Source organism: Gastrolobium bilobum, unplaced genomic scaffold, assembly GCF_033153095.1.
Source record: "Gastrolobium bilobum isolate Gb01-03AN ecotype WA unplaced genomic scaffold, APGP_CSIRO_Gbil_v1 utg3757, whole genome shotgun sequence".
Taxonomy (NCBI): domain Eukaryota; kingdom Viridiplantae; phylum Streptophyta; class Magnoliopsida; order Fabales; family Fabaceae; genus Gastrolobium; species Gastrolobium bilobum.
The window spans coordinates 120,369-143,333 of record NW_026897545.1 but is presented as its reverse complement, the minus strand read 5'-3'; the positions used below and the strand labels follow the sequence as shown (position 1 = coordinate 143,333).

The window sequence follows — 22,965 nt, the reverse complement described above, 5'->3', positions numbered from 1 at the left end:
TCTCCAAGAAGTGGAACTACCAGCTACTACCTTCGTCGCCTCTGCAACCTTGGCCTTATTGGCCTTACTTGAGTCGTAGAAGTCCTCGATATCACGACACTGCTGACTCCGTTACACGGGCACGCTTATTTTTCTAAAATTTACGTGTCGGACACATGTCCGACACGGACACGCTCCGACACGCGTCCGACACGCGGTCAACATTTGGGGACACATGGTCAACTCTCCGACACGTTCCGACACACGGTCAATATTTGGGGACACGCGGTCAACATTTGGGGACACGCTCGGACACGTTTTTTTTTGTTTTTTTATTTTTTTTAAAATTTTAATTTTATTTTGTTAACTAAATATAAAAGAAATAATTCATAAATTAATTTTTTTCTGTTATAAAATTTGACATTAAAAATTAACAAACTACGAAAAATTATTTATATTTATATTTATGTTATGAAATTTAAATATTTAATTGGTTATATGACTTATTATGGACTCTTATATGTATTAAATATATATTATATTATATATATTAAAAAATTTATTTAATATCAAAACGTGTCCAAATATGATATTTTTTAGAATTAACGTGTCGGCGTGTCGTGTCGTGTCCCGTGTCCGTGTCCGTGCATCATAGACTGCTGAACCAGTGTCCCAAAGTCTCTCGAAGCAGAACCAGCAAGGTAACCAACAATATCATCACTAAGTCCCCTGCGGAACTTAGCAACCAAGAATGTAATAGTAGTAAAAGAAAATAATAGGCAATATAACTGACCTCATAAATAAGATAGAATTATCATTCGCAAATAAGACTTATTTGATTGTATTCTAATTTTTTTGTTTTTAAAATTATTTTGTAGAATAATTAATGGAATATGTGTTTTCTATTTTTTCTTTTTTTGAAAGTAAAAAATAAAAACACAAAACAAAAATAACTTAGATATGTTATTTAAATTTAATTTTAAAAACTAAAAAATAATTATAAGTTTTAAAATTATTTTTTCCAAACAAGTATTATTAAATATGTTTTTTCATTCTTTTATTCTAAAAATTTAAAAACTTTTTTTGAGAATGAAATTCAAACAGGCCAAAAGTTTGATTGAATTTGAAACGGGCACGCAACTCTCGCCGTTGAATTTGGCTTGAGATCGCATATGACTGTTGTGAAGAACTTGAAAAATTAGCCCAAATTAATTTATACAAACACCCCCAAATTCAATTCGACACCCCCAAATTTATACTAAAAAAAAATTGTTGTGTTGTTCACTCAAATCAAGCTTGATCAAGAGTAATGTAGTTCACGGGTCCTTAAACTCTCAACTTCAAGAGTATATTTTTGGTATTATAGGAGCATATATTTTTTTTTTACTAAAAATAGGAAAAGGTGAGTGTGTCAATAATTATAAAAAAGGTCGATAAAATGAGAAAAAATTGTTTCTATTACTTTTTATCAAATTTAATAAAATATATCCAATCTTCAATACTACAAGAGTACCGAAGATACCCAATGGGTGCAGCTCAGTTGGTAACTTGGCGCTGAGTTAGTGGGGTTGGATATGTGTTCGATTCCCGCTGAACGCATTCTTGGGGAGGGGCTGAACCTTTAGCCATCATTGTTCCCCCGCACTCCGGATTAATCCCATAGCCGTCTCAAAGAGTCGAAGCTCGTAGGGATACCGGAGGGAGCCAACTCGTCTCAAAGAGATAATTAGGGTTGGGTAGCTCAAAAAAAAAAAGAATACCGAAGATATTTTCCAACTTCAAAGACCTGATTGCATACCATTGTACCTAGGGGTGGTAAACGAGCCAGAGGCCTTTCAGGGGCCTTTGGCTCGGCTCGTAAAGGCCTGAGCTCGTTTAATAAAAGTTCGTGTTGAAACCAGGCTTGGACTTGTATAAAAGCTCGTTTAATAAAAAGGCCTCAAGCTCTAATTCAGAAGCTCGGCCTTAGAGCTTTCCAGGCTAGCCTAGTATATAAATATTTATTTATACTTTTTATACTACTTGTAATAACTTTCTCTCATCAATTTATTTCACCCCATTTTATTGGTTTAATAGACTTTTTGAATGATTTTGTTCTATATTATGTTATTTGGATATATATTGAATTTATGTATATTTATGGAATCACTAGTGTTGTTCTATATTATCCTTCATCCTCCTTCACACAAACAAACCCACAAAAACTCATTCGTTCCACTGTGCACTGCTCGTTTGTGTCAATTTATTTTTTATTTTATTTATTTTATTTTTATTTTTGTTGGCATTTTCTTATAATGGGTTAAGATAATATAACCTGTTATCTACCTTCTCTCATTTTAATTTTATTTATTTATTGTAGACTTTATAAATTATTGCTGCAAATTGGAAGCTAAGGTTTCTATCTGGAAATTGATTTTTTGTGGAATTTTGTTATCTTATTTTTATTCTTTAACATGCTAACAGGCCAAGACAAGCTTCACACAGGCTTTTATTTTTTGTAAATAAACCAGCCACTGGCCAATATTATATTCGTAACAGGTAACAGTCTAAAGCCAGTCAAACACGTTTAAATACAAGCTTGGCCAGTTAAGATCAAAGCTCAGCTCAGCTCGGTTCGGCTCGGCCCGTTAACACCCCTAATTGTACCCGAATCCAAAGTCTAAATGTTGTCCAAGTTACTTCATGTGTGCATATATTCCTCATTCAAAAATCCTCATCCCATATTCTTTTTTTTTTTTGGTTGAAATCCTCATCCCATATTCAAATACTAAAGTATAAAATAAAAGATAGAATATATTTATAATTTCTTTTGTCTTGTAAGTTGTAACTTCTAACAATAAATTTTGTTATTGTAAGATCAAAATTAAATCAACATTATAAAATAATATGAAGTGAAAATCATTAATTTAATTTTAATCTAACGATAACAAAAATGATTATAAAAAGTTATAAAACAAAAAAATATTATGAGTACAACCTCTTCCGTGATATAAATCTTTGATTTAATTTATATTATGTTAAAAAAGTATTCAAAAATTTCTTAAGATAATTATTTTAAAAAACTAATCGTTACCAACAGGCCACCACCATGACCTAAATCTTTAGTATGCTCTTCTAATTTTCTGTATTCCATTGATGATGCCATGGAATATGCCAGCGCAAGGTTTTATCCTTATTAACGTGTCATCTAATGCCTTGGAATATGGCAGCGGAAGGTCTTATTCTTATTAACGTGTCAACTAATGCCATGGAATATGCTATGGTACATTCTCCAAACGTTGGTTTCTTTCATAAAAATAAAATAAAATTAATCAAACATTTATTCTACCTAGTGTAGTTAATATGTGATTTTCATTTTTCAATAATTTATTTTATCAATTAAATTCTTTAATATTTTTAATTTACAAAAAATCAGGTCTATGTGTCGTTTTTTTTTTTTTTTGGTAAAAGGTCTGTGTCTTTTTGTTGTTCAATTTTGTAGTTCTATTGATATAATTTAGTAGTAATGATTTATATACGTAATATAATACTTTATTGAGTAAAGTTTCTTAATAAAAAATTTCGACGACTTCAATTTATTTATGACATTATTTTCTTATATTTGAATACATTATGTTATATTTAATTTATTTATTTTAGAATATTTAGATAAATTGAAGACACGAATTCGTTGAGATATCAACTCAATAAAATATTATGCTAAGTAGCTAAATAGTTAACCACATCCCTATTTTTTATTAGTAACTAGACGATAGATCAACGAGATAGCCAAAATTTTAATTTTAAAAAATTTATCACTTCAAAAAATTACTTAGAAAAACTAAAATCTTATATTAGTCATAAAAGATAGATCAAAATAAATTTAAGCTGATAAAAATATATATATGATGTTGAAATTATATCGAGTTACTGCTACAATAAATAAAGGGATAAAAAAAAGTTATACACATTTTATTTCAAATTTAACAACTCAAATTTAGAGGCTAAAAATTTTTTTTTTTTTTTGCATATATCTAATGATTCAAATATTTAATAAATCAGAATTGTTATGTATAAATAAGGGTTTAAAGTTTTTAAAATTATTTTAGATTATTTTATTTAATGTTCACTAAAATATATACAAAAAAGTGTATGGGGTCCATGTGAACCTATGTGAAGAGAAGAGAGAAAAAAAAACATAAATTTCACACATTTTTATATTTTTATGTATGTATTTAATAAACATTAGACAAGTTATCAAAAATAACTTTAAAAACTTTAACGCCTATAAATAACATCTATAATTAAGATTAATAATATAAGTTACGAGAAGGATCCGTTACAATTTTTTTTTTTACAAATTATACTAAATATGACCGATCATACACTCTTGATTGAAGTATGACCGATCATACTTAGTGTAATTTGTAAATATAATCTTCCCCAATAACTTATAATAATATAAATTCGAACCTTTATTTAATAGAAAAATGATCTATTTACAATTTTTTTTTACAAATTACACTAAGTATGACTAGTCATATAATCTTGATTGAAGTATGATCGGTTATACTTAAAATAATTTATAAAAATTTGTAAATAAAAAATTTATAAATATAATCTTCCCTTATTTAATATGCTTATAATGTTTTTATGTTTTCGTAAATCAGTAATTGATTTTCTTTATTTTTTTAACCATAAAAGTAGAAAATTGGAGAGAATTGTTATGATGAGTAATAAGCTAAGATTGCGGCTGCCCAACAAATTCCCAACTAAAAGAACGTCAAAAGACTCAAAACCAGTAAATTAATCACAACTTCACAACTGTGCAAGTAATCACAACTGCTGAGGGTGTTTCTGTCATTTCAGCCTTCTCCAAACTCCAATATTGTCACCAACCTCACCTCTCTATGTTGTTGAAATTATAATGAGTTACTGTTATAATCAATAAAGTGATAAAAAAAATTATACACATTTTATTTTAAATTTAACGGTAAAATTTTTCTCTTTTAAATCTAATAACTGAAATATTTAATAAATCTTAATCATTAAATATATAATCTGATTAAGATAAAAAATATAATTTATATAGGTATAAAATAATTCAACCCTTTATTTAATGTGTTTATAATGTTTTCATGTTCTTGTCCGTAGATCACTAATTAATATTTTTTTTACTTTTTTTAACCATAAAAGTATATAAAAAAAAATATATTTATAAATTCTTTATTTACAAAATTTTACAAATTTAATTATATACAAAGAATAATACTTGATTTATGTATTATTTTTAGTATATAATTAAATTTAAAAGAAGATTAAACACCTTTTTTGGTCCCTAACAAAAAAATACAGTCCCCACTTTAGTCCCTTACAAAAATAAATTAGTCAGTTAGTCCCTAACAAATTCAAAGTGGACCCATTTTAGTCATTTTGAGGGACTAATATGAGTCTTTTTTGAATTTGTGAGGGACCACGATTTCAACTAAATAAGTTCACTTTGAATTTTTTAGGGAGTAACTGACTAATTTATTTTTGTAAGGTACTAAAGTGGAGATCGTGTTTTTTATTAGGGACCAAAAATAATATTTACTCCGTAAATAAAAAATTTATAAATATAATTTTTGTCTATAAATTAGAGGGAATTGTTATGATGACTAATAAGTTAAGATTGCCGCTGCCCAATCAATTTCCAACTAAAATAACTTCAAAACCAATAAATTTATCACAACTTCACGAGTGTGCAAATAATCACGACTGGCGACTGGTGAGTGTGTTTCTGTCATTTCACCTTCTTCAAACTCCGATATTGTCACCAAACTCAGCTGCATTTATATAATTCAAAAAAATGCTATGATAACAATGCACTGCGCCCCATCTTTCTATTCTTCAAAGAATTTTCGTTTAGTGTGGTCTGTTTTCAGCCTCTTTTAAAAATGGAAACTTATGGAAGACAGTGGAAGACGATTTTGCCCCTGCTGTTTCTATCTCTTTTCTCCACCGTCGGATCGTCATCACATCATCATGATCATCATGGCCGGGTATCATCAACCACACCATTCAAATTAGCAGGCGCCGCAGCGGAGAGGCATGTTCTGATGCGGGCGGGTGCACCGTTCAAGATTGCCCTGTTTGCTGACCTGCATTTTGGAGAGAACGCGTGGACAGAGTGGGGTCCAGTTCAAGATATAAACTCCATCAAGGTCATGAATACGGTGCTCGACGATGAAACTCCAGGTTAGGAGGAGAGGGAGAGCGAAAGTTAAATTAGTGATTACTGATTTTCTATCTATCCATGTTAAGTCTTAACCCACTGCTTAAATTGTCACCCTATCTTAATCACTCCAGAGTATATGTATAACGTTAGTATAAGTTAAACTCTGGCTCTTGATTTCATTTTTTAATTATATGAATCATTGGACCATATATTAGGATGTAACAACTAACAAACCATTGAACCATAACTCATTAATATTATAGGCTTAGCAGGAATATTGTTCCCTAAGTTATTGACTCTAAAAAAGGCTTATGAGTTATGTGATGCTGTCAATTCAACTTTTGTGTCTTTAGGATTGCGTTGTACACATGCTTCTTTACTTCTTTAAGTTTTTATACCGGGCCCTTTTAGATTGTTATTGGACTGGACCATGTTTACTATGAATCCAGATAATATATATATATAGTTGTAATTTATTGAATTATATTCATTAATTAAGTATTAATTTCAAATAAATTATAATTGTGGGATGCATAAAAAATTAATGATTAAAAAAAAAAAAGAGTTTATAATCTTACACCGGAGTCAAAGATTCTTCCTCATATATATATATATATATATGTGTGTAGATTTGTTTTTTCTGCAGATACTGCAGATACGTTATGTGCAGTAAGCCTAATACGATGTCGTTTTGGGATTGAAATTATGTTATTTTTGTAATTTTAATTATTTCAGGGTTATTATAATTTTTATAATTATGATTATTTAATTTTTCAATCTTAAAACGACATCGTTTTGTGAGTAAATGCAGATAATTTATCTGCATTAACTGAAGAAATATTATTTTGTATATATATATATATATATATATTTGTATCATTGTAATATTTTATAAATACGATGTACATGATAGTAACTTTCAATCTAACATTAGAGTTTGGGATAAAATTACCCGACAAACAATTATTAAATGGTGCAAGAGTGGTTTTGGTTACATGGGTGTAAATTGATTCCTCCTCTTATGTGTGTATATTTCTCCCAAATGAAAACGGTTCTAAACTACCTGAATTATACTAGATTACTGAGAGAAATTAAGTTAAGAGTTTAAATATTGGGCATGTGCTATAAACTTCATAAATGTTGATGACACTGTAGAAAGGGTTTTATAAAGAGTGTATTATAAAACTCTGTAGGAAGTTATATCTAAACTAAATTGCATACATCCCCCTATTTTTGTAAATTAATTTTCTTTTGTAGCGTTATGATCTCCAAATTTCATGCATGCTGAATACTAACGAAGTTAACTGTATGGCAGATTTTGTAATATATCTTGGTGATGTCATTACGGCTAACAATATGACGATTGCAAATGCAAGCTTGTATTGGGATCAGGCAACCTCTACAGCAAGAAATAGGGGCATACCTTGGGCCAGTGTATTTGGAAACCATGATGATGCTCCATTTGAGTGGCCATTGGAGTGGTTCTCTCCACCTGGAATTCCTCAAATGCGTTGCCCTCAAGCCGGAACTTCATATTCAGGTACTACATATATGGTCGGTTCAGAGTAGAAAATTTATTGTGGCAGATTACCGGTTGCATAGTCAAACAAATGGAATTAGGTGAACTAAAATGGTCTTATTTCTTATGAAAGTAACTTGATCTGATAAGTTCCATATCACAAGGAACAAGAAGAATACTGAGAAGAGGAATACTCAAACTCATTGATTAAAGAAGAAAATGATACAAAAGATACAAGAGAAGTTAACATAGCAGCTATTTATATCAATAGCTGTAACTGACTAACTAACTAATACACGTGCATAATCACTAAACAAGTAAACTAATAAGCATGACACGTGTGAGAAGCTTCTACGTATGCATAGCTTCATTGGTGAGCTGGTTATTGATCGGTAACACCCCCCACAAGGTGGACTGTGTATATCGAGCAGACAAAGCTTGTCCATTAAGTGATGAAATGCTGAAGGAAGCAGAGCCTTAGTAAAAGTATCTGCAACTTGAGCCTTTGTGGAAATGGGAAGGAGATGCAATAATCCCGCTTGAATCTTTTCTCTGGTTATGTGGCAATCTAACTCAATGTGTTTAGACCTTTCATGGAAAACCGGATTATGAGATAGATGTATAGCAGATCTGTTGTCGCAGAATACAGGTGCTGGTTTCAGTTGAGGGATATGAAGATCCTTAAGGAGATAGGCCAACCATTGTAATTCACATGTGATGGCTGCTAAGGCACGATATTCCGCTTCGGTAGAAGAACGGGATACGGTTGTTTGTTTCTTAGAACACCATGAGATGAGTGACGAACCAAGAAAAATGGCAAAACCAGTAATGGACCTCCTTGTGTCTGGGCAGCATGCCCAGTCTGCGTCTGCAAAACCGCTAAGCTGGAGACTAGTTGAAGCTGAAAAGAAAAGACCTTTGGCAGGTGAGTTTTTCAAGTATCTGAGTACACGATGAGCTGCATTGAGGTGAGCATCAGTAGGTGCAGCAAGGAACTGACTGAGCTGTTGAACACTAAAGGTGATATCTGGTCTTGTGGTGGTCAAATAGAGAAGACGACCAATGAGACGCCGATATAAAGAAACATCAGATATAGGTTCTCCAAGTTTTCGATGAAGCTTCAATGAAGGATCCATGGGTGTTGAAGCTGGTTTGGCTGCTGTTAAACCAGTGTCAGAAAGAAGTTCCAAGGTATATTTTCTCTGGTTTAAGAGAATGCCATGTGAAGATCGAGTGACTTCTAAACCCAAGAAGAAACGAAGATTGCCCAGATCTTTGATTTTGAAGCGATCATCAACGAATGCTTTCACACGTTTTATTTCATCTATGTTGTCACCAGTCAAAACAATATCGTCTACATACACAAGTAGAGCTTTGAAATGGGATTCATGTTTACGAGTGAATAAAGAAAAATCAGCAGATGATTGAGTGTATCCTATTGAGATCAAAGTTGTGGAGAGCTTGGAGTACCACTGTCGACTGACTTGTTTAAGCCCATATAGAGATTTTTCCAATTTGCGTACTTTATTGGAATCAGAACAATGAATACCTGGAGGGAGGTCCATATAAACTTCCTCATTCAAATCGCCATAAAGAAAGGCGTTATTGACGTCTAGTTGTTCCAGGTTCCATTGCATAGCTGCAGCAATTGATAAGAGCAAACGAACAGTTGTTAACTTTGCAACAGGGCTGAACGTATCTAGATAGTCAAGCCCTTCTGTTTGAGTGTAGCCTTTGGCTACCAATCTAGCTTTATGACGCTCTATGCTGCCATCCACATGATACTTAATCTTATATACCCACTTACAACCAATCGTGCGTTTTCCAGGAGGGAGTTCAACAAGAGACCAAGTATTATTATGTTCAAGAGCAGAAACCTCATTCTGCATTGCTTTCTTCCAGCATTCATGTTTAGATGCTTGTGTGTAAGTTTTGGGTTCAACCTGGGATGTGACATTAAGACAAAAGCTTTTGTATTTGGAAGAACAATTATTGTATGTAAGGACATCGGACAGAGGATAGGAAATGTGATTGGATGAAGATGCATTACCTCAATGTGATGATTGATGAAAACTTGTAATTGATAGATTACAGTGATAATCATGGAGATAGGGTGGTTGTGTTTTGTTTCTTTGTGAACGTCTATGTATAGCTTCATTTGGTTGCTGTGTAACTATTTGTTCTTCAGGAATTTGAGTGTTTTGGACAATGGGAGGAGAAGGTATGAGATCAGAATAATCTGGATCATGTGTTTCATGAGTGGTGGAATGTGGTGTATCATGTGTAATGTTATGAGGTATGAAAGGAAAATGTTTAAAAAAATAAAATAACATTTCTGGAAACAAAAAGTTTTTGATTAGTGATGTCAAGTAAAATATAACCTTTTATGCCTTGCTGATATCCAAGTAAAACAGATTTAATGGCTCGAGGTGAGAATTTTTGACGATGAACTTTGAGAGTTGTTGCATAGCTTAGACATCCGAAGACTTTGAGATGTAAAAGGGTAGGAGGTTCTCCATGAAGCTTCTGATATGGAGTGTCGTTTTGCAGCAAAGGGGATGATAGTCTGTTGATTATATGGACAACATGTATAATGGCAAAAGACCATAAATGGAGTGGGATTTTGGATTGGAAGACAAGGGCCCTAGCAACATTTAAAATGTGCTGATGTTTTCTTTCAACTAAGCCATTTTGTTGAGGATTCTCTACACAAATCCTTTGGTGCAAAATCCCTTTGGTTTGATAGAAATCTGGCATAATAAACTCAGGCCCATTGTCACTTCTAATAGATTTTACATTTGTGTGGAATTGGTTTTCAGTAAATATGATAAATTCTTTGAGTTTGCTTCGAGTTTCAGATTTACTTTTAAGAAGAAGAGTCCAGGTGTATCTTGAAAAATCATCAACTACTGTTAGAAAGTATTTGTTTCCATGTATGGATGGTAAAGAGTATGGACCCCATAAATCAACATGTAAAAGTTGAAAAATAGACTTGGTTTTATTGGTACTAGATGGATAAGGGAAATTGTGTTGTTTTGCAAAATGACAAACATCACAAGGTGAAATATCTTTACAAGAAATATAAGGAAATTTTATTGACATCTGTTTTAAAACTGAATGAGAAACATGTCCTAATCTATGATGCCATATAGATGCATCATCTTTTGAAGATACATTCGAAGCAGATTTATTTTCTGGTAATTGGAAAACAGTGGGGAAGGCTTTCTGGTTTGTATTCTGATCTCTGAATGGTTGAGTCCTTAGCACATATAATCCATCAATTACATCAGCTGAACCAATCATCATATTCGATGGTATCTGTTTAATAATGCAACAAGAATTATGAAAGGTTAGATAACAAGAAAGGTCATGAAATAATTTTGTAACAGAAACAAGGTTAACTTGAAAGGTAGGAACATATAAGACATTATGAAGAGTAAGGTCATGAGAGATATGTACAGTTCCTGAAAATTGAGCCTGTGATTTAGACCCATCAGGAAGTGAGATGAAAATGGGCTTGATTTTTCTAAATTCAGAAAAATTCGAAAGTAAGAAACTGATGTGGTTAGTGGCCCCAGTGTCCAGGAGCCATCTTCCTGATGAATTACCTGTTCAGTTTACATTTAAAGCAGTGGTTTGAGCCATGTTTGTTGAACACATTGGTGTTTCTGGTGTTGTGAGATCTTGATGATTGAAGGCAGTTAAGAGGCTTTCATACTCCTCTTTAGAAATAGTCACATTGGATTCTTGAACATCTTGAATCTCTATAGCATCTGTACTGTCATCTTGTGAAGAGAAGTTTGCAGCATTTCTTGGTTTGAAACTTGGTAGGAACCCATGCTTTTTGTAACAAGTATCGATAGTGTGATTTGTTCTTCCACAATGAGTGCATATCCTAACATTGTTCCCACGTCCTCTTCCAAATATATTTGGGATTCCACGTCCTCTTCCTCTGAAAGAAATTCCTCTTTGATTATTATCAGTTGAGCTATGGAATATTCTTGAATCATTTCCAAGCTGGTTCATATTTGATTCACATTGAATCTGTCTTTCTTGCTGAACCACTAAAGAAAAGACAGTGTTGATATCTGGCATTGGCTTCATCATCATCACTTGAGATCTTACATGACCATATTGATCATTAAGACCCTTGAGAAATCTTACTGTGCGATCACAGTCTCGATATTCACGCATTAAAGGGTATCCATTACAAGAACACCTTAATACACAGCTACATGTTGGTAAGGGCTTTAAATTGTCCAACTCATCCCACATAATTTTCATATTTGTAAAGTAGTCAGTAACAAAAAACTGACGTTGTTGCATTTGATAAACTTGTTCTTGAATATCAGAAATTCTAAAAATATCTGAATGTGAAAATCGAGCTTTGAGATCATTCCAGGCTTCATTTGCTTGATTGATCCAAAGAATTGACTTGGCAATATAAATACTGACTGATCGATGAATCCAAGAAAGAACTATAGTATTGCAACGCTCCCATGCTGGAAAAGTGGGGTCATTATTTTCTGGTTTTAGGATTGTTCCATCAATAAAACCAAGTTTATTTTTGGACAGAAGAGCCATACTCATTGATCTGGCCCAAGAATGGTAATTTGTGGGATCTAATGGTGGTGTAACAAGTATTAAAGCTGGACTTTCATTTGGGTGTAGAAAGAAAGGGTTACTAGGATTGGTATGAAAATCTGGAAGAGGATTAGCCATTGAAATCAAGAATGGCAGAAACTTGATAAGAAAATAAAAGGAAGAAAAGAAAGAAAAGGTAAGGAAAAGTTGTAGCAGCGGATGCTTGGTTACCAGAGCCCAATGTGCTCCGATACCATCTTATGAAAGTAACTTGATCTGATAAGTTCCATATCACAAGGAACAAGAAGAATACTGAGAAGAGGAATACTCAAACTCATTGATTAAAGAAGAAAATGATACAAAAGATACAAGAGAAGTTAACATAGCAGCTATTTATATGAATAGCTGTAACTGACTAACTAACTAATACACGTGCATAATCACTAAACAAGTAAACCAATAAGCATGACACGTGAGAAGCTTCTACGTATGCATAGCTTCATTGGTGTGCTGGTTATTGATCGGTAACATTATTTTGTGTCAGAATTGCTAGTCAATTATAAAATCACGCACGCGCACACAAAGTTATCTATACGACGAGGATAATTACAACAGAGCTAGGTGGGAACAGAAGTTAGGGAGAAATTTATGAAGAAGTAGGTGTCAAACCAAATGGACAAAGGGTCATTAATTAGAAAACTTTGAAAAGACATTTATTTGCTTTTATTTTTACTGTGCCTATTTGGAATATAGTGACATTTTGGCTTCAGCTTTTTGTTATCGATAGCGAGAATCGTGAATATAGAGCACATGGTTGTAATTAATATAAGATTTATATGTGTTAGAATATTAGATATGATATGATTAGATATGATTGGATTCCGTCTTATCCGTAAATATCCTGACTGTATTAGGATTAGGTTTGGGCCTTTCACTTAAGCCCATTAGGGTCTCTATATATTGTAACTCTCTGACACAGATCAATACATAACATATTATTCTTCTATTATTTTATATTCAAGTTGGTATCAGAGCTCTTTCGTTCTGGGAACCCTCGCTTCCGCTTAGAAACCTTGTTTTTTGCTTTAAAACCTAAGCCCACTGCTTAGGAGTCCTCTTTGCCGTGCGTCCTTCCGGCAAGCCTTCTAGGGCTGTAAACAGCCTCTGAGTGATTTTTCCAAACGCGTCAGCACCTCCGACGGCCACCGGAACCACCGCCCGCCGTCAGAATCACTGTTCAGGCAACCAGAGACTTTTTCCGGCGACTTTTCCGACCAAACTTCACGCGATCAGGACCTTCTCTTCCCGGCGACCAGGTCTGTGGTGGTCCGGTTAGCAACGCATCTCCCACGCGCCGTCACGCACCACCTGTCTTCTCTGCGCGTGGGCTTCACGCGCCACTTTCTGCCGGCGCGTGAGCACTATTCCGGCGGCTTTTTCCGGCCGGTCTTGGACAGAGAAGCTCGCCTTCTCCTCCCCTTTATGGATCTGTGATTGTTTCTCTGTGGGTCTGACCTTAGACGCGTGGTTCTTCTTGATTGGATATCGTTTGCCTTCGTTTACGGCTTTTATATTTTATCTTTAAATGGCAGCAGCATCTCCTGATCTCTCGGAGGTTAACTCTCCTTCTATTGTTGCAAATATAGCTCAGTCAGACAATGCATCGTTTGGTTCAGGTTCGAACTATGCTGCACTCCAAACCCCTCTCAGGAAGGCTTCTCCTCAGTCTCAGCCTTATACTGGTAATCCTGTTGCTTGTGTTTCTCATTCTACATCACTTGGCACTTGGATATTTGACTCCGGTGCTACTGATCATCTCTGTGGTAATAAGGAACTCTTTACATCTCTTACTTATTCTGATCATTTACCGCCTTTTACCCTTGCGGATGGAACCAAAGCCCCAGTTCGTGGGATTGGACAAGCTCGTCCGACCTCTACCTTGGCCCTGACATCTGTCTATTACATTCCTGGCATCCCTTATAACTTAATTTCTATTAGTAAGTTGATCCACTCCCTCACTTGCACCATTACTTTCTCTAACCATTCTGTTTCTGTGCAGGATCCGGGTACGGGGAAAATGATTGGAGTGGGTCGTGAGTCACGAGGGCTTTATTATCTGGATGTGCCTCGTCCTTCAGTAGCATGCTCTCTCACAGAATCTCCACAACTTATCCACAGTCGCCTTGGTCATCCAAGTCTTTCAAAGTTGCAGAAAATGGTTCCTCTTTTGTCCGGTCTTCAGTCTTTAGATTGTGTGTCATGTCAACAAGGGAAGCATACACGCTCCTCTTTTGCCAGTCGAGTCAATAAACGAGCTGATGCCCCTTTCTCTCTTGTTCATTCAGATATCTGGGGTCCAAGTCGTACCTTGTCTGTCTTAAGTTTTCGGTATTTCGTTACCTTTATTGATGATTTTTCCCGTTGCACTTGGACCTATTTAATGAAAAATCGTTCCGAGCTATTTTCCATTTATAAAAAGTTTTCTACTGAGATCCATACTCAATTTGGTGTTTCTATTCGTATTCTACGTAGTGATAATGCTAAGGAATATGTTTCTATTGATTTTTCTAATTTCTTGGCCACACAAGGTACTTTACATCAAACTACTTGTCCTCACACTCCACAACAAAATGGGGTGGCTGAACGTAAAAACAGACATCTCATTGAAACTGCCCGTACCCTTCTTATTCATATGCAGGTTCCCTTCACTTCTGGGCAGATGCTGTACTCATCTCTTGTTTTCTCATCAATCGCATGCCTTCATCTGTGCTCCACAATGACATTCCTCATAATCTATTGCTTCCAGATGTTCCTCTTTATCCTCTAACTCCACATGTCTTTGGTTGTACTTGTTTTGTTCATGATCTCACTCCTGGTAAGGATAAGTTAACATCCAAAGCCTTTCAGTGTATCTTTCTTGGTTATTCTCGTCTTCAAAAGGGTTATCGTTGTTATTCTCCCGACCTTAAGCGTTACTTAGTTTCCGCTGATGTCACTTTTCTTGATCAACAACCCTTTAATTCTATCCCATCTCAGATGTCACAGGTTGATCATGTACTTCCTGTCCCTTTTCTTGACTTGTCTTTGCCAGCTGCAGGTGCTTCTATTCCAGATGAGCAACCTATTGCTTCTATACCTGAGGACCGTCCACTTCTCACCTATCAGCGTCGCAAAACTGTGCTTCCTGTCGACTCGACTCTTGCTGACTCATCGCCCACTGCTGTTGCTTCTTCTCCTCCGGATCCTTCATCAGAGACTCTTCCCATTGCTCAAAGAAAAGGTACACGTACTACTCGTAACCCTTATCCTCTTTATACCTTTTTGAGTTATGACCGTCTTTCTTCACCTCATTTCACCTTTGTTTCTAGTCTTTCTTCTATTTCTATTCCTAAGACCACAGGTGAAGCACTTTCCCATCCAGGGTGGCGCCAAGCAATGCTTGATGAGATGACTGCACTTCATTCCAATGGCACTTGGGACCTTGTTTCTGCTCCTCCAGAGAAGTCTATAGTCGGTTGTCGCTGGGTTTTTACTGTGAAAGTTGGACCTGATGACCATATTGATCGTCTCAAGGCACGTTTAGTTGCCAAGGGTTTTACTCAAATCTTTGGCCTTGATTATAGCGATACATTTTCTCCGGTCGCTAAGATGGCGTCAGTCCGCCTCTTTCTTGCCCTTGCTGCTGTTCGTCACTGGCCACTCCTTCAACTTGACATCAAAAATGTCTTTCTTCATGGTGATTTACAAGAAGAAGTTTACATGGAGCAACCACCTGGTTTTGTTGCTCAGGGAGAGTCTGGAAAGGTGTGTCGTCTTCGGAAATCCTTATATGGTCTCAAGCAGTCTCCTCGAGCATGGTTCAGTCGCTTCAGTTCTGCTGTTCAGGCGTTTGGCTTAATCCGCAGTAAAGTTGACCATTCTGTGTTTTATAGGATTACATCTCCTGATAAGTGTATCTATTTGTTAGCCTATGTTGACGACATCATTCTCACCGGAAGTGATCAAGACGGAATTCGTCAGTTAAAACAACATTTGTTTAGTACATTTCAAACAAAGGACCTTGGGAAGCTGCGTTACTTCTTGGGAATTGAGGTGGCGCAATCCAGACAGGGCATTTCTATCTGTCAAAGGAAATATGCCCTGGATATCCTAGAAGAAACTGGTATGTTGGGGAGTAAACCAGTTGATACACCTATGGATCTTAATGTCAAGTTATTGCCCGGACAGGGGGAGCCGTTATCTGATCCTGGACGTTATCGGAGGCTAATTGGGAAGCTCAACTATCTTACTGTGACTAGGCCAGATATTTCTTTCGCTGTTAGTACGGCTAGTCAGTTTCTTGATTCCCCTTGTGATTCACATTGGGATGCTGCTGTGAGGATCCTCCGATACATCAAAGGAGCACCAGGAAAAGGTTTGTTGTATTCAGATCAGGGAAATACAGAAATTTGTGGTTATTCAGATGCTGATTGGGCAGGATCACCCTCGGACAAGCGCTCTACTTCTGGCTATTGTGTCTTCTTTGGAGGAAACTTAATTTCGTGGAAGAGCAAGAAACAACCTGTTGTTTCTCGATCTAGTGCAGAAGCTGAGTATCGTGCAATGGCAAATGCTACCTGTGAGTTAGTCTGGTTAAAGCAGTTGATTCAGGAGCTTCATCTTTGTGAACAGAAACAACCCATAACACTCATCTGTGATAATCAAGCTGCGCTACATATATCCTCTAATCCTGTCTTTCATGAGAGGACCAAACATATAGAGATTGATTGTCACTTCATTCGAGAAAAGATTCAGTCAGGAGAAATCAAGACTGCTTTCGTCAACTCCTCTGATCAACTAGCGGATGTTTTCACTAAAGCTCTTAGAGGTCCTCGGGTTGAATACATTTGTAACAAGCTTGGTGCTCATAATATATACGCACCAGCTTGAGGGGGAGTGTTAGAATATTAGATATGATATGATTAGATAATATGTTTGTGGGAGTCTATTTTAAAGACGCTATAAGGGGTGGTAGATAACTGTGCACGAAAAGGCTCAAGGCCGAAGAAGATGGGGTGTGTGGAAGACAATTAAGAGAGTAGGGTTGGGAAAATGTGTACCTGAAAGGTTTGACCTGTAGGTTCGAAAAATTGCACCATAGACATACTATGGAGTGCATATATGGGTGGAAAAATAAAAAATTTGGTTGCGGAAGCATAGACCATCTATACACCCCATGTATGAATGCTTTACGTTGAATCGAGATGGGGTTTTAGAATTATCTTTTCACTTGTAGGCGCAAAAGGATGACGCCCTGATCCACACGGTTATCTCCTTCTTGCTAGCGAGAACTCTTTCTCCTTGATCCCTCCTTATCCTCGGTGGCTGGCTAGGCGCATGCAAGGAAGAGGCTACCAAGTGTTTGGAATCTCAAGTCGTGAAAGAGGAAAGCCAAGGGTCTACACCGAAGACTCGTGTGGAAAACGGCGGCAACAATGACAAAAGCGGCACATCTTATAGGCGATGGACGACGGAGGAAATGCGTGCGTTATGCAATATGGAATGGATAAGCTTTCTTCACGGGTTTGCGGCTGTTGAACCTTATGACACTGCATCTGCCAAACGATTTTACTGCACTTATGAAATTCTGGGAGAGCATATGATGAAGATGAATGGAGAGGAAGATGGGATTAAACTGTGGCGGAGTTTGGTAAGTCAGACAGAATTGACTGCTCAGTTGTGTTCAATCACTAGAGATGTATGGAATGTTCATGGCAATACCCAGAAGAAGATTGAAGAGGTTAAACAGTCACATTCTGGTCTTCTTTGTGAGCTTATCTGTTTTGAAGATCCAATACTATCACTTCTTGCACCAGGTGTCCTCATTATTGGGGTTTTACCTTCAGAATCATCAATATCCGAAACTGCATTGCATCCTTTGCGCTTTACTTTGAGTACAACAAATGGTGGAACTTGCAAAATCATTTATAAAAAAGGGGATAATCTTTGGCTGGACCAGTTCGTGATTCAAATGGTGTCACTAATGGATTGCTTGCTTAAGTTAGAAAATCTTGTTCTGCACTCAACACCATACAAGGTGCTAGCAACTGGGCAAGATGAAGGCATGTTGGAACTCATTCCATCGCAGTCAATATGCTTCAACCAATGGGATCCCGGTGGAAGAGTTTCTCAAACAATGGAATTGAAACGGCCTTTGTGTTAAAAATGCTTCACACAATGGGACCCGGGTGGAAGTATCTATCATTTCTCTTCACCTTCAAGACAAGGTGAATTTTTGAGGGGAGTATTGATGGGCCTATAATAAATAATCCAAGCCCATTAGTATTTTAGAATTAGTATATATAGAAGTTAAGGGGAATGTTTCTATTATTCAGGTATTCAGAATATTTGGAGTGAGGTTTTGCGAAAGGATCTCTTGGGATCTCTTTGGCCCAGGTATTTGGCTTTAGAGTGAGTGAGGTCTTTTAGTGTATATTTTCTGTATTTCCTTTTGTATTTTCTGCAATTTCAGATTTATAAAAAAAGGTTTCCATCAGACACCTATATACTAACATGAGCTACTATTTATAGATAGAATTACCTCTAGGTGGGAGAGTTTGAGTGAGAATCTAACTGTTGAGGATAGGATATTTGCTTATCCCAGTCGTTATTAGTTTGTGCCTGTAGATGTTGTGGGACCCACTGGGAGGTCAAGAACACCTTTATTATTGTATTATAGTCCTGTTCAAAATGACACTTTTATATTGCATTTGCCGTCTTTATTTTTTGGCTTCATTATCCATTACTTGAAGTTTTAGAATAATAGGTACTTGGTAATCTGTCACACTCTTCTCATAAGATTGAATGTTTGAAATATCTTCAGCAAAAGGCATATTTGATAAATTTCAGGAGAACAAGAATGTAGCTTCAAAGGAACAGGAAGATTGGAGCTGATGAAAAATGACATCAAGAACAATGCATCGTATTCTGGCTATGGTCCTAGAAATCTTTGGCCAAGTGTATCCAACTATGTCCTTCAAGTTTCATCACCTGATGATCCACAATCACCGGTGGCTTTCCTTTACTTTCTTGATTCTGGTGGTGGTTCCTATCCTGAAGTCATATCTAGTAGCCAGGCACAATGGTTTTCGCAGAAAGCTGAAGAAATTAACGCTGACTCAAGGTAGAATGAGAAAGCATCAAAATCAAAAGTTCTTTTGTTTTAAAGCTAAATGCATTATGTAGCAAGGAAAAGTTACATTTATATTGGATAAACAACTTTGTTCATTTCTTATGTGTTTTATTCAAATAAGTATATCAGTTAAATTATGTTGAAAAAGAATTCGTAGCATTGTCTTATTTTCTTCCCTTCCTTTTTGCATAATCCAAGCAAAACATATTGTGTGACAGTGTTCCAGAGATTCTTTTCTGGCATATTCCAAGTACGGCCTTTGAGGTGGTGGCTCCCAACATTAGCATACAAAAGCCTTGCGTGGGTTCAATCAACAAGGAAAGTGTTGCTCCTCAAGTAGCTGAAACGGGTATCATGGATCTTCTTGTGAACAGAACTTCTGTCAAGGTAAGGTCAAAGCCTGCATGCTATATTTGTATAAAGATTTTGTAAAAATTATCCACAAAACAAAAATCAAGCCCACAAAAAAACAATCGTTGGATTTTGAACCACCAAATGTGTTTGCTAGATGAGTAAGTTGTTGATTTCCATGGTTGACAAGGATAGTACTTGTTTGTCAAAAAAAAAATTTATGGGTATAAATATGCTTATTGGGAAGTTGTTTGAAGAATGAGAAGGGTTTTGGAAGAAATTATGAAAGTATTTTATTCAGACACTTCACATATTGTATTTATGTTGCATTTGATTTGTAGTTTACTTTCTTTTAGACGTGGATGTTCATCAATAAGGTTGGAAAGCTTTACTTAGATTGTTTGTTATAAATTTATAGTACTATTTGTTGTACGATTTGATCATCCCTTAAATATGAGAAACTACACTTGATTTTCTTAATTAGTGCATGTTTATTGCCCCATTGTCCATTTTCCTCCTATTTTAAGTCTTGGTACACCATGGGTTTGGCGCAGCCTAAAATCTTGAACACAATTAGCATCTCCTAATACTCGCCCAGCCAATCAATCATTTGCGTTGATACTAGAGTTGGTGACAGGGGGAGCCCATGGTAGGGGAGAACTTATATCATCAATGGGCTAAGCGGCAATCTCCTATAACAATTAGTCTCGATACTACATCTCAACCCAAAATCTTAAGGGGTTAAGTTCGTGGGTCTTTTCTCTTATATATTCATACTTAACTCATTCCTTTCCAATGCAAAACTTTATTGTTCTCACTTGAATTCCCAACACATTTTTACTTGTTGCATGCATCTAAAAGCAAACTATCCATTGAAATTTTAATTTTTTGCCATCTGGATACTCAGAAAAATCCTCCAAAAGTTCATTTTGTGTAGATGGGATTTCTAAAAATAGAACATTGAATGATGAAATATCTTCATTTGCTTGATGGACACCAAGTGTTATCCTATTTTGAGCTGTTTCCCTTTACATAACCGCAGGGAATATTTGTTGGACACAACCATGGATTGGACTGGTGCTGCCCATACAAGAAACTATGGTTATGTTATGCTAGGCACACTGGCTATGGTGGCCATGGAACTTGGCCTAGAGGAGCTCGAATATTAGAGATAACTCAAAAGCCCTTTTCTCTTCGATCTTGGATAAGGATGGAGGATGGCCAAATGCATAGTGAAGTAGTGTTGATGAGGTCAAAGTCATTACATATAAAAAGTGCAGCTACTAAATTTGTAAATGTATTCATTGTAATTATCTTCAGCTATATAGCTAGCATACATGTGGGGATGTAGATATTCAACTAATGGCCATGCCCTTTTCTTTTTAAAAATTCAACACTATTAACATACATTTTATCAACGTGAATGTACCACAAGTCTTGAAGCGTTTTTCTTGCTTGTTTGACCAATATTTTGGGGTAATCCCAATTCCTGAAGTTATCTCCCCTCGCCTGATAGCTTGTTAATTCGCCGCTCAAAAGCAAACTGGATAAAATTAATTGGTAATAGCGTGCTAATTTTTAGCATCATTTCGTATCAACATGATACAAGAAATTTGTGTTCAGATCTGTTTATTTGTAAATTCGTTTTTTTTTTATTTTTTTGGTAAATAATTCGTTTTTTGTTTCTATTACCAAAACTTGACACGAAAAAATTTATGCTATATTATGTGTTAACTTGCAAATACAACATTAATTCTTATTAATTTTTTTAAATATTCGTGTCAACTCATATAATTATTGCAAATACGATACTAATTCTTATTAATTTTTTTAAATATTTGTGTCAACTCATATAATAATTGAGACATGTTAATGTTGATGAGTTAATTATATCTTGTGATATTATGTCAACCCACAAAATAAGTGGATTGTATTCATATTGATGATTTTTACATAAATTTTTATTTATGTGATGCTCGTGTCAAATATATTTGTGTTCGTTTATACCCGACACGACACGAACATAACCAAATGACATGAATTAGCATGTCTAAACGACGAGAATACTAAATAAAAACTAAAGTCAAGCTTCGTAACAATTCTATTGTAAAAGCGCAAAAAGAAAAAAGAGAGAGAGAAATGATTACTCTGATTAATAAGATTACATTGATATGGTGCCAAATGAAGTAATTAGCGATGCGAGTGAATTCAGTTATATGCAGACCATTTTACCTTAACTCATCAAATGTCCAATTAAACTCGTTTGTTTAACGAAATAAACAAGTGTAAGTTTAATTTAAGCTTTATTGTACAAACAAATGAGTTAAGTTTCTATAATCTTGATTAAAAGCATGTGTGTGTAAAAAGAAAATGTGTAGATAATAATAATTTTTATTAATATTATTTAGCAAATTGTAATTATTTGTATTACTCTCTGCATTCAATTTGAGTGTTTAATGGCCAATTTTTTAACTATCGGTTTGGGAAGTTGGGCCAAAGTGGATTGGCTCCTGGATCAAGAGTGGGGCCCAGTTCAAGCCTGGTTTATCCGGAACTAAGCTTTTAATGGCCAATTTTTTAACTATCGATTTGGGAAGTTGGGCCAAAGTGGATTGGCTCCTGATTCAACAGGTCCAATTCGCTGATCCGGTTTATTTTTCTTAACTATGTTGTTTACTGGTTACCCAATCCAATGTTCATTACTCTATCTTTTAGTATAAAGATGTCTACTAAATAGTAAATTAATAATTTTTCTAAAGAAGTTTCACAAATAAAAAAAAATAATCGAGTTATTAATGAGTAAAACAAACTAAGCTCAAGCTTCACATTTTTAAATTAAGTTAAATTCAAATTTTAAATTTAACTCGTGTAAATCAATAAGTCACACATAAGTAGCGTTTTTTTGTTTTTTCCACAAGCCAAGCTTGAGTTTCTTCCCCATGAGTGCTTGACTTGACTTGCTTGCACCCCTGGATGTGATGATGCATAAGACTAATATAGTGGTCCAATTTATGTTAATAATTAGTTCAAGTACTAGCGTTAGTTCTATTTACTAAAAATTAGTTGAAGTACAAGTACAATCATACTAATACAATGAGATTATTATTATTTTATTTATTTTTTGATGAATGGGCAATGTCCAGAAAAGAAAGAAAATTATATCAG

At 35.3% G+C, this 22,965-nt stretch overlaps 1 protein-coding gene across 1 annotated transcript; it reads left to right on the top strand.

Annotated features, from left to right (window-relative positions):
* The first annotated feature begins 6,041 nt into the window (after positions 1–6,041).
* On the top strand, positions 6,042–21,168 carry LOC133307951 (probable inactive purple acid phosphatase 16). Its single transcript, XM_061508531.1, has 5 exons — positions 6,042–6,195; positions 7,491–7,715; positions 19,167–19,440; positions 19,668–19,836; positions 20,843–21,168. The coding sequence occupies exons 1-5, from the start codon at positions 6,057–6,059 to the stop codon at positions 21,149–21,151; spliced, it is 1,116 nt and encodes a 371-aa protein (XP_061364515.1). The 5' UTR covers positions 6,042–6,056; the 3' UTR covers positions 21,152–21,168.
* Positions 21,169–22,965: the final 1,797 nt, after the last annotated feature.